Genomic DNA, 13,625 nt, shown 5'->3' with positions numbered 1-13,625 from the left:
CCTTTATTTTTTCCTTTTCTACATGACTGATGTCATCTGAAAGAGGTTCATTCTCTAGAGGGCTTTATCTGGGAGTCCCTGTACCACAGACTTATAAGTATAATGATAAGAATGTTTAATACCAGCTTTTGACCACACTATTGTATGAATCTTGGAAGAGCATGAGTCACCAATGCAATCACATTATCAAATAAAATTATATTGTCTTCCCTGGTGTTCTTACTCTACTCACATTTTTAAGCCATTTGAACCCTACTCATATCCAATTTCTACCTTATTTTAACCAACAAAAGGTGCAAAAGTCAGAGGTCAGTGATGAAAAATTACACTGTGTTAACAACATTCATCCTGGTGTGACTGACAGATGACCCAAATTTACAGATTTTGCTTTTTATCTTTTTGTTCATCACTTATCTATCTGCTGAGTATGATTGGGAACCTGACAATCATCACCCTCACCTTTATAGATTCTCACCTTAAAATACCTATGTATTTCTTTCTCAGGAATTTCTTCATTTTAGAAGTCTTTTATCGCTGTCTGTATTCCCAGATACCTGTATACCTTGCTTCTGGGGACAATACAGTTACCTATAATCTTTGTGCCACTCAATTATTTTTTCTTATTGTCCTGGGTGTGACTGAGTTTTTCCTCCTGACGGCCATGTCCTATGACCACTATGTGGCCATCTGCAAACCCCTGCATTACATGACCATCATGAACAACATGGTCTGCATCCAGTTCCTCATTGGCTGTTGCATGATTGCTCTAATCATCATCATCCCACCATCTGGCATGGGCTTTCAGCTTGAGTTTTGTGACTCTAATATCACTTTGGCTGTGATGCTGCTCCCATCCTGAAGATTACTTCCTCAGACACAGAGTTCCTAGAGTGATTCTTCTTGGTCCTGACTGTGTTGAGACTCATTTTCACCTTGGTGTATGTAATCATGTCCTATACATACATCATCAGGACCATTCTCAGATTCCCTTCTGCCCAGCAAAGGAAAAAGGCTTTTTCTACATGTTCTTCCTGTATAATTGTGGTTTCTATCACTTGTAAGCTACATTTTCATCTACATCAAACTACATGCAAAAGAAGCGGTTGCTATGAATAAAGTGGTGTCAGTGCTAACAACTTCAATTGCCCCCGTAATGAATCCTTTCATTTATACTCTGAGGAACAAGCAAGTGGTACAAGCTTTCAAAGATATGATCAAAAGGGTTGCATCTATTTCAAAGAACTAAGATTAGTGAACTTAAAAGATCAAAGTGTAAAACAACTTCTTATAATTTTACCAGTTTTATTGAGAGGTAATTTAACTATTATAAAATTCATAAGTTTTAGTTGTACCATTGAATACACTCAAATAAGGTAATAGAGCTATCCAATCACCACTATAATGCATTTTAGAACATTTCCATCACCCCAAATAATTTTCTGATGACCATCGGCAGTCAGTCACCACTTTCATCCCCTCACCTCCAGTACGAACACTGATCTCTTTTCCTACTCTATAAATTTGCTTTTTCTGGACATTTCATACAAATGGAAACATATGTATTTGTGTCTTACTTCTTTTATTTGGCATAATGTTTTTGAGGTTCATTCATGTTGTAGCAGTTATTAGAAGCTTGCTCCTTTTTATAGCAAATAGTATTCCATCACATGGATATATTACATTCAGTTTTTCCTTCACCAGTTGAACATTTGGGTTGTTTCCATGTCATTATGAGACATATGTTTTCATTCTTTGTACCTAAAGTGGAATTGTTGAGTTGTATGGTACTTATAGAGCTGTTTTCTAAATCTGTACCATGTTAGTCCCACCAGCAATGTGTAAAGGGTCCAGTTTCATCACATACTCAGCAACACTTGAATTTTGACTCTTTTTTTATTATGGCCACTCTCATGAGTGTGTAATGGCACCGGATTATGGGTTTGATTAGTATTTCCCTAATGATGAATGATATTGAGTGTCTTTTCCTGTGTTTATCATCTGTTTATATATCTTCTTTGATGAAATTTCTATTCAAATAATCCGCCCATTTTTAATTGGGTTGCTTGTCTTTTTTTTTTATTTTTTATTGCACCACATGGTATGCATGGTTCTTAGTTCCCCCACCAGATATTGAACCCATGCCCCCTGCATGAGAAACCTGAAGTTTTAACCACTGGACTGATAAGGAAGTCCCGGGTTGCTTGTCTTCTTACTGAGTTGTAAGAACTCTTTGTATATTTTTAATATAAATTTATTTATTTTAATTGGAGGTTAATTACTTTACAATATTGTATTGATTTTGCCATACATCAACATGAATCCAAGTCCTTTATCAGATATTTGATATTCAAAAATGAAATATTTTCTCCCAATTTGTGGTATGTGAATAAATCTGTGAAGTAATATTTATTTAAAGTCATTCTTTTCAGCATTGCTTGTAATGGCAAAAGGCATTAAGTGCAATGTTTTTCAATAGAAGACTGCTCTGTTCAACAGAAGTTCCATTCTGTAGAATACCTTATATCTATTTTTAAAAAAAGTAAGCTTTTTGTGTATTGACATAGAAAATTTTCCATTATGCTATATACTTTAAGAAAGATGCAAAACAGTGCATACATCCTTTCTGTTGAAAAAAAGATGAAAACTTACCATCTAATTATGCATATGCCTAAAAATGCATTCAGTTCAGTTCAGTTCAGTCGCTCAGTCATAACAGTGGAAAAATAGTGAAAATATATGGATAGGTAACCAAGCATATAAGGATAACGTGATGAAAATGAGCTTTAACTGAATATCTTTTTATACATTCTGCTGTTACAAAGCTTCAAAAACTCATATAATGAATATGAGTATTCATCAATAAAAGTACTATATACAAATACAATTTATACAATATAAGTCCATCAAAAATGAAATTATAGATATTATATAAAATACACTTATATTTCATTAATATTAAAATCTTATATTTACATTTTATTCACATCTGTATTTAATTCATATTCATCATTCATGCAAGTTCATTTGTAATTCATACAATTTAAAATATGTTTATATTTAATGTATCTAGCATAAAACTGAATACCAATATGACACATTCAAACATGTATCATGCTCTGAAAGTGTTAATTTGAGGCATTTTTTAAAATAAATATTTCTGTTTATTTGAAATTTAAATGTCACTGGAGATCCTGTATCAGCAGCCAGATTTTAGGGGTGTTTTTAAACTTAAATGGACATATTTGGAAAAGATGACCAAAGTTAAACTTTCAACTTTAATGGAATTTTTTTAAAACTCTAAGTAAATATATTAAAATATAAAGATAAGATATAAAGACAGGATCAGAAATTAATGAAATGAAAAACAAAAATACAGCATGAGGGAAATTAATAAAGTGAGCTCCCAAAAAACAGAACTAACAAGGGTTTCATATTCTGGTAAAATTGTTAAGTAAATAATAAGGAGGATATAGATAATATTAAAAATGGAGAGACTTTGAAAGCTACAACTTAGCAAAGATAAAAATGCCATAAAAATATTATATCAGTAAATGTAACTCTTAGTAAAATGAACTACTTCTTCTTATTTTTTTAATTTTTATTTTTACTTTATTTTACTTTACAATACTGTATTGGTTTTGGCATACATTGACATGAATCTGCCACGGGTGTACATGAGCTCCCAAACATGAACCCCCCTCCCACCTCCCACCCCACAACATCCCTCCGGATCATCCCCGTGCACCAGCCCCAAGCATCCTGCATCCTGCATCAAACATAGACTGGTGATTCGTTTCTTACATGATAGTATACATGTTTCAATTCCATTCAATTCCATTCAAATCATCCCACCCTCTCCTTTTCCCTCAGAGTCCAAAAGTCCGCTCTACACACCTGTGTCTCTTTTGCTGTCTTGTTAAAAAGAATACATTTGAATCAGTTCTAATGAGATGGATGAAACTGGAGCCGATTATACAGAGTGAAGTAAGCCAGAAAGAAAAACACCAATACAGTATACTAACTACTTCTTTTTTAAATGACCTGAAAAAATAAAAAGCCTAAATAGTACTCTAAAATTTAAGGAAATTAATCAATCATTTTTGTTTTTCCAGTTGTCATGTATGGATATGAGAGTTACACCATAAAGAAAGCTGGGTGCCAAGGAATTGATGCTTTTGAACTATGATGTTGGAGAAGATTCTTGAGAGTCCCTTGGACTGCAAGAAGATCCAACCAGTCAACCCTAAAGGAAATCAATCCTGAATATTCATTGGAAGGACTGAGGCTGAAGCTGAATCTCCAGTACTATGGCCACCTGATGCAAAGAACTGACTCACTGGAAAAGACCCTGATGCTGGGCAAGACTGAAAGCAGGAGGAGAAGGGGATAACAAAGGATGGGATGGTTGGATGGCATCACCAACTCAATGGACATGAGTTTGAGCAGGCTCCGGGAGTTGGTGATGGATAGGGAAGCCTGGCGTGCTGCAGTCCATGGGGTCCCAAAGAGTCAGACACAACCAAGCGACTGAATTGACTGAATTTTGTTGTTGTTCAGTTGCTAAGTCTTGTCCAACTCTTTTTGACCCCATGGACTGCAGGATGACAGGCTCCCCTGTCCTTCACCATCTCCCAGAGCTTGTTCAAATTCATGTCCATTGGGTCTAATTACTAGATATTTTTAAAATTGATAAAATTCAAAATTCATTCTGGATCATTCTTAGTGAGTTATGAATGGAAGTGAATTGTGGAGTGTCCAAGTAGACCTGAAATTGCTAGTTTTGCTCTTTCCTACCATGTTACTTACAAAAAAATAAAACCATCTGATAGTGAGGTATATTGTTTTACTTTAGAATTATGAGTGTGCAGTCTCCTAAGTACTTGTAATAACGAGTCGTGTAATTGGGCAAAACACACATGAGATGAATGGTGCCCAAAATCAAGGCAAGAGCTAACTCTCCCACAATAGAAGAAGGTATGGTTTCACCAAGAGCAGCAACTTTGCATTCCTGAGAGCTTCTTCCCTGAACTCAGCAGAATTCCTTAAACAATGAAAAAAATGGTGAAAATAAACCATACTCATGATTCATCAACAACAAACACTTACTGTTTTGCACCTGACCTATTTCTGATTCTTTTGTTGCATCTTCCTTTCTCCAAGGACACAGTCCCAACTGAGAACAGTATTTTTTCCACCCAAAGTTAATTACACTATAGGTTAATTAGTGACTTTTGAACCTATGATCCCAAGGTGTTGTATTGTTTCAGATGATCCCTGCTAACCTGTTGAGGACCAGATATAACTTATACCATTCTTGTTAATATGTAATTTGCAGAGAGTGCTCTCTTTCTGTGCAGAGGTCAAGATATCAGTTTGCCCAAACCAAAAACAACTTCTCACCAACGACAAGAGTCTTTAATTCTTTTAACTATACAGAACATATGAGCATTTTTCCTAGAATTAAGTCAGAAAATATCCTTCATTTGGTATCCGTATAAGACCATAGAAGATAAAAGGACGTCTGAGAAAAATCCCTGGGAAACTGTGGGCAATGGGACTCTAAGAGATCTCTGCTCACTCACACACTTGCCAGTGAGTGCAAGTGTGTGAGTGTGTGAAAAATATTGTAGGACACACCATCAGCTAACAAAGTCTTCACAGCTCTGAGTCACCCTAAGGATCTTTGTAGTTAAATTGCACAGAAGCCATGAGCAGCTATCTGAAAGGTGAGTATGATTTACTTGGTTCAAAGTTACAAGACAGAAAGCTTTGACCTAGGTGTTTCAAAACACAGGTCCAAAAGAATTAAGAACAGTGTTTCACAATAGAAATCAATAGTTATATCCAATGTTATTCTATTCTCTGAAAAGTGACATTTGAATTCTAATAAAACTTTAGAAAGGTGTCCTCTGGAAAAATTTGAAGGCTAGGACAGTAAATTTTTAGGGGAAGAATATAGTCTCCCATGTGTGAGACCCTAAGACTTCCTTTTCTCTTAATCCAGCAAGAATGTCTCCCTAATGTTTCTGTTTTGCTCAAAAGCTTGAATATCTACCGTTAGAGATAATTCCCTGTGTTTAATGAGCAGTACCACAAAATGTACTTGAGAGGGTAAAATATTGTGCTATTAATAAGTGTGTGTTAGTCACTCAGTTGTATCTGACTCTTTGTGACCCCCTGGACTGTAGCCTGCCAAGCTCCTCTGTCCATGGAATTCTCCAGGCAAAAATTCTGGAGTAGGTTGCAATTTCCTCCTCCAGCTCAGTTCAGTTCAGTTCAGTCACTCAGTCATGTCCGACTATTTGCGACCCCATGAATCGCAGCACAACAGGCTTCTCTGTCCATCACCAACTCCCGGAGTTCACCCAAACACATGTGCATTGAGTCAGTGATGCCATCCAGCCATCTCATCCTCTGTCGTCCCCTTTTCTTCCTGCCCCCAATCCCTCCCAGCATCAGGGTTTTTTCCAATGAGTCAACTCTTCACATGAGGTGGCCAAAGTATTGGAGTTTCAGCTTTAGCATCATTCCTTCCAAAGAACACTAAGAACTGATCTCCTTTAGAATGGACTGGTTGGATCTCTGTGCAGTCCAAGGGACTCTCGAGAGTCTTCTCCAACACCACAGTTCAAAAGCATCAATTCTTCGGCGCTCAGCTTTCTTCACAGTCCAACTCTCACATCCATACATGATCACAGGAAAAACCGTAGCCTTGACTAGACGGACCTTTGTTGGAAAAGTAATATCTCTGCTTTTTAATATGCTATCTAAGTTGGTCATAACTTTCCTTCCAAGGAGTAAGCAAGCGTCTTTTAATTTCATGGCTGCAATCACCATCTGCACAGGGGCCATTAATAAGATGCCACAATACATCAATGAACTTTCATATGTTATTGTGCATGAGTTTACCCAATATGTTTCAGGTGAGACTAAGGTAATAACAGATATTTGCAAGGAGAGAAGTTAGAATATTGTGAGTTCACAGGGCTTATCCCAGGTTGAGGAAAGTTTGGTGGACACCATATGTGAGCACTGGGAGTCTAGATCAGAAGACAAGGAAAGATAATAGGAATGCTACTCAACTTCAACATCTGGTCGGGTGTGGTCACTCCCTGAGTGGTTCCACAGTACCTGAGAAAGAAGCAGTTAATTGACCAGCCATTTATTACACACCCAAGTCAGACCCCTGTCCATCAATGCAAGACAGTGGACTCTGAAGTGAGATCTGAGCACATATTGGAAAGGGACGCTGTACCCCCAGTGGGAGGGGAGAAGCCACATTTCCCTAGTCTCAGGGGAAACTCACCTGAAGATCATCATGGGAAACAGATGGAAACATCCAAGAGAAAATATTCAGGTTCTAAACTAATTGAGCTCTCTTAGGAAGATCTTGTTCCATCCCAATGATGAGAGAAACCAGAGGCCCTAGAGACAGTGACTGCAAATGGGACACATTCCATTGGCTACAAATGTGTGCATTAGTTGCTCACTCTGTGTGATTCTTTGCAACCCCAAGGACTGTGTAGCCCACCAGACTCCTCTGTCCATGGGATTTCCAAGGCAAGAATATTGGAGTGGGTTGCCATTTCCTTTTCCAGGGTATCTTCTTGACCCAGGGATCTTCCTGACCCAGGAACCGAACCAGCATCACCTGCATGGCAAGAAGATTCTTTTACTGTCCGAGCCACCGGGGAAACCCTACAAATATAATGAATTATTACTGTTGAAGACCAACTATCATTCTACTATAACCCTTCACTCAGAAATAAATACACCCTTGGCACTGATTTATTTCATTCCCTGAAAGTTACTTGACAGCATCACAGAGAAGATGTTGGTAATTTTCTGTTTCTCAAAAGATAAAAAGGAGAAATAAATCAGTCAAATAAAGAGTTGAGAAGGCAGTGTTTTATAGTGGTTATGAGCTGGGTCATATAGACAGATGGTTAATATTCCTGCTTTACCGCATCCTAAGTCATTGACCTTGGGCACAATTCTAAACATTTCTGGACTGTGATTTCCTCAATTGTAAAATGAGGATTAAATTGCAACCAGCCTCGGAGAGCTGCTTTGAGAATTAAATGATGTACTCTAAATGTTTAACATAATTATTGACATTTAGTACCTGCCTTATAAATATTACCTTCCTTGAAGAAATTTGTGAATTAAATTGAATAAAATGAAAAGGGGATTCTCTACACTGGTATCTCCATTAAAAGCCTATTTTTATCCCAGGAATTTCTTCATGAGAAGTTTATTCTTCAATTAAAAACATAAATATGCCTAAAGTGAGTAACATAAATATGGTTACCAGCTTATAAAACCCTAGGTGGACTTATTTCCTCCTACAGCACTGATGGTAAGTGTTCCCTGAAGTAATATAGAGACTGAGGAATCAGCTAGAATGGACTGAGTACCCTTGGAAGATTAAAACACACACACATTAGAAGTGGCAAACTTCCTAAGGGGTGAGTGGAAATCAGGGAAACCAAAAAAAAAAAGAAAAACTAAAATTCTCTCCTAATTTTGGCACAGTGCAAAAAAGGCATAGAAATCAGATTTAGAAAACTGAGATTCTTCCTTAGACTTTGCTCCTAGTGAGCCTGGTGACTGCTGACCCTCTGATTTCTATCTTTAAAATTAGAGGGTTGGCTAAAACAATTATTAAGGTGATTTGTATCTCAATTTACTTCGCTCTCTTAAGTCCTTGACCATTTCATTTACTGTAAGCTGGCATCCATTCAACTAAGGTTTTGTGTTTTTTGTTTTTTGGGTGTTTTTTGTTTTTTTGTTTTTTGTGTGGTTTTTTTTTTTTTTGCTTTTTTGTTTTCTCTCTTGTTCCTTTGCAATAGTTCAAAGAGAAAGAGATAAGGCAACATGTAGAGGTCATAAAAGAGATTTCTTATAAATTAGTGGGGGGAATTTCTGGGGACTTCTCAAGTACAATGAAATGAAACAAGAGGACCCTAGGAAAAGGAGAGAATATGAAAGCTGCAGTTACTGAAAGGAAGTGAATATCCAAAGGAACAATGCTTGAATTAAGAGACTTGGGAATCACACTAGAAAGTATAAATAGTGTAGATCATGAATGTAAGAAATTCAGAGAGAATAAGTCACATGTTACATTGTATACAGCTGAATTACTTCCATGTAAATAGACTTATCAATGAATATTACATTTGTGGAACTTAAGAGGACCTTATAATTTTGTATTTAATCTCAAAGATAGCAGCAAACTTAAAATATGTATACAGAATACAAGAAGAGGTGAGAGGTAAATCTAGGGATAAGGTGGGGGAAAGTATGAGACAGTATGTGAACACAGGGAAAGGCAGTAGGTCCTGGAAGAAGAAATAGAGTGAATAGAGTGTATTTGATATCTGTTCTATGCCAGGCAGGATGCTAAGAGCCGGAAGAATTAATGTATTTAATCTTTATACTAACCCTTGAAAAATATACAATTATTATTTGCATGTCACAGACCAGGAAACAGAGCCCATTACTGAAATTTCCAAAGTTTCATGACCATGTGTGAACCCAAGTATCAAGCCCTGGTATCTATTTTATTCCAGAACTTCCACTGTTAACCCCTACCTCTTTTTTTTAAGCTTCTCTGGGTCTTCATTGCTGTGGGTGGGCTTTCTCTAGTTGCACTGAGCAGAGGCTAATCCCTAGTTGTGGTGTGTGGGTTTCTCGTCATGGTGGCTCCTCTCGGTTGTGGAGCACAGGCTGTAGGGCCTATGGGCTTCAGCAGTTGTGGTTTGCGGGCTCTAAAGTGCAGGCTCAGTAGTTGTGGTGCATGGGCTTAGTTGCCCTGCAGCATGTGGGATCTTAGTTCCTGAACCAGGGTTCAAACCCATATCCCCATATCTTGGCCACCAGGGAAGTCCCATATCCTCCTGCTGGACCACCAGGGAAGTCCCACCCCTATGTCTTATAATTAACCCAGATGGGCTCTCTCAGAGGAGACCTAAGACTGGGTGGCAATTCTCCTCAGCCAAGTTCCTTCTGGGAAAATGAGGCAAAGAGATGAGCAAAGTGAAAACCTTACCACCAGGCCACCTCCTTCCCTCTGCAATCCTTCCTTCAAGACACCACTGTTAACCCCAAGTAGCTTTAAAAGATTAATTCTTATTCAGTCTTAGGTATAGATGATGTAGTTTCATGTAATCATGGGAAATGATGACTAAAATTGATCACTTATCTTTCTGATTTCTAGAATTGCCTCAATACACTGAGATCCTTAAGTGAAGATTAAAACCTAAAATATAAATGAATGATGTAACTTTTCAGTTGCACTTTAAACGAAACGAGTCAATCAATTATCGAGGACAAAATGCCCGGCCTCATTCACTCAGTAAACTTGTATTGCATATCTGCTACGTGCCAGGAAAAAAATCTAGCCCTGGGTTTACAGTGGTTTACAAAATAAATCCATCTGTGTTCTCATGGAAACTTGCTATCAAGCAGAGGATGAAAGTAAAAAGTAAATGGATAATAAGGATGCTTGGGGCTGGTGCACTGAGATGACCCAGAGGGATGGTACAGGGAGGAAGGAGGGATGGGGGTTCAGGATGGGGAACACGTGTATACCTGTGGCGGATTCATGTTGATGTATGGCAGAGCCAATACAATACTGTAGAGTAATTGATCTCCAATTGAAGTGAATAAATTCATATTAAAAAATAATAATAAAAGAAATAGAGAGTGTGCTCACAACACTGGAGGTAGAAACAATACAGATAAAATTCTCAGAGATGTATCTTTGAGGGGATTATGTTTAAGTTGGCACCTGAAAAACAAGATCCAATCACACAAGAATGCAAACAGAGCATTTCTAGAAGAGAGAAAACTGCAAAAGGTTGGGGATGGAAAAGAATTTGGCATCTTCAAGGAACAGATGGAGAAGGCGATGGCACCCCACTCCAGTACTCTTGCCTGGAAAATCCCATGGGCGGAGGAGCCTGGTGGGCTGCAGTCCATGGGGTTGTAAAGAGTCGGACATGACTGAGCAACTTCACTTTCACTTTTCACTTTCATGCATTGGAGAAGGAAATGGCAACCCACTCCAGTGTTCTTGCCTGGAGAATCCCAGGGACGGGGAGCCTGGTGGGCTGCCATCTATGGGGTCGCACAGAGTTGGACACGACTGAAGCGACTCAGCAGCAGCAGCAGCAGCAGCAAGGAACAGAAGACCCAAACAGCTAAGCTGGAGACAAATTAGGAGCATTTCACAACAATGAGATCATGAAATATCTTATAAACCAGAGTAAGGAGTCTGACTTTTATTCCAAGGGTTATGGAATTCCAGTGAGTGATTGTAAACAGAGAAATGGATCTTATGTAAGGTTTTGAAAATTACTCTGATTCTATCTTTCGAATAGACTTATGAGCGTACTTCTGTGTGGTTTAAAAGGGAAGAGAGCAGAGAGATGTGAGGCACCTTCGAGGAGAATGTGGATTATCATCACAAGCAAGGAAGCAGAGGCAGAGAGGAGAAAAAATTTAATTTCACAACCTTAATTGTAGTCACTCCTGTATCCCACATAGAACCAAGATGACAGCACAGCTTGAAGTTTTATGGTCGGGAAATTACAAACCATGTGTATTTTTATGACTGTTTTTCTGTTCATTAACACTCATAATAAAGCCTGGCTTCCTTTCCATTTGGTTGTTAACCAAATAATTCCTTTACTATTGAATTAATACTACACTGATATAGTAATAAGAATCTTTAAGGAGAGCCTTCTGACTAGTATCCAGTATAATGCTCAGCAGTGAGAATCCAGTAGCAATAATGATTAATTAACCACTGCTCCAATAGCATTCTTTATTAACAGGTAAATAAAATAGCATTTTTGATTCACAGGTAAATAAAATAAAACCTTGGCTTATGTAACTAAGTTAACATTAGCTAGGAATTTCATGTCATCCCTCTGCTAACTCATGTAACAGTCTAGTTCTCTGATCTAATTTCTCTCTTTTTTAACACACAGACACAACCACAGTCAGGAACCAGGGATGAAAAATTATACAGCAATAACAACATTCATCCTTGTGGGACTAACCGACGACCCAAATCTAAAGATTCTGCTGTTCATCTTTTTGTTTCTAACCTACCTTTTGAGTGTTGTTGGGAACCTGATCATCATCACTCTCACTTTGGTAGATCCTCACCTCAAAACACCCATGTATTTTTTCCTCCGGAATTTCTCCATCTTGGAACTGTCATTCACAACCGTCTGCATTCCCAGGTTCCTCTACACAATGGCCTCTGGGGACAATACTGTTACCTACAATGCATGTGCCACTCAATTATTTTTTGTTGTTATCCTGGGTGTGACTGAGTTTTTCCTCCTGTCGGCCATGTCCTATGACCGCTACGTGGCCATCTGCAAACCCCTGCATTACACGACCATCATGAACAACATGGTCTGCATCAAGTTCCTCATTGGCTGTTGCATGATTGCTCTAATCATCATCATCCCACCATTTGCCATGGGCTTTGAGCTTGAGTTTTGTGACTCTAATGTCATAGATCACTTTGGCTGTGATGCTGCTCCCATCCTGAAGATTACTTGCTCAGACACAGAGTTCCTAGAGCGATTCGTCTTGGTCCTGGCTGTATTGACGCTCCTGTTCACCTTGGTGTGTGTAATCATGTCCTATACATACATCATCAGGACCATTCTCAGATTCCCTTCTGCCCAGCAAAGGAAAAAGGCTTTTTCTACATGTTCTTCCCATATAATTGTGGTTTCTATCACTTATGGAACCTGCATCTTCATCTATATTAAACCACATGCAAAAGAAGGGGTAGCTATTAATAAAGTGGTGTCAGTTCTTACCACCTCTGTTGCACCAGTATTGAATCCTTTCATTTATTCTCTGAGGAACAAGCAAGTGGTACAAGCTTTCAAAGACATGATCAAAAGGGTTGCATCCTATTTCAAAGAACTAAAATGATTACTGAGTACAAAAAAAACACACAAATTGTAAAAGTATTCCTTGGTATTCATTTTATTGTTCTCTAATGGTATATTCGCCATGGTTTTATACATCACAACCTCATTCCATTACACTTAGTACCTACCATTAATACATGTATTGATAATCCTTTTAGCTCAATCTATCTCCAGGAATACATGGGGGGAATTCTCTGTAAATATTTATAACAATATGTCTGTTAGTTAGAGAACCAAGAAATGTAGGCAATATCAATGTACTATTATATTGGTGCTCAGCTACTCCTCTTTTACTGACTGATATGTCCTAAGCTGAGTCCCAGATCTCCCAGGAACAGCAGTGACAATGGTTTCACCAGTGTATGAATATGTCTGAACTCATTGTATACATTAAATAATGTGAATTTCTGTGAAAATATGTAATTTGCACATATGTTAAATGTGAATATCAATTATAACTCAATAAAGCTGTCTTCAAAATGGAAAATTATTTGTGAAGTCATACGCACAGATTCATTTCCTTCTAGGATACACTTTCTGTCAAGTATGTGCTTGTTTGCCACTTTGATATTGATGACTGTATCTCTAAGACAACATATTATGGTAATTAATTATAACACCTTAAGGCTTTTTTCTTTTTTAACATAAATTTATTTATTT

At 37.8% G+C, this 13,625-nt stretch overlaps 1 protein-coding gene and 1 pseudogene across 1 annotated transcript; both read left to right on the top strand.

The window, feature by feature from the left end:
- Window positions 1–315: 315 nt before the first annotated feature.
- LOC138438254 (olfactory receptor 6C2-like) lies at window positions 316–1,246 on the top strand (annotated as a pseudogene).
- A 10,775-nt stretch (window positions 1,247–12,021) lies between these two features.
- Window positions 12,022–12,966, top strand: LOC138438253 (olfactory receptor 6C2-like). The gene has a single exon (XM_069586426.1). It carries the CDS (start codon window positions 12,022–12,024, stop codon window positions 12,964–12,966), a length of 945 nt encoding a protein of 314 aa, XP_069442527.1.
- Window positions 12,967–13,625: the final 659 nt, after the last annotated feature.

This window comes from Ovis canadensis, chromosome 3 (genome assembly GCF_042477335.2).
Source record: "Ovis canadensis isolate MfBH-ARS-UI-01 breed Bighorn chromosome 3, ARS-UI_OviCan_v2, whole genome shotgun sequence".
In the NCBI taxonomy this organism is placed as follows: Eukaryota; Metazoa; Chordata; class Mammalia; order Artiodactyla; family Bovidae; genus Ovis; species Ovis canadensis.
This window is presented reverse-complemented; position numbering and strand designations above follow the sequence as displayed.

Excerpts from the sequence above, each read along its gene's own strand:
- LOC138438253 (XM_069586426.1), top strand. The coding sequence starts at position 12,022 with ATGAAAAATTATACAGCAATAACAACATTCATCCTTGTGGGACTAACC.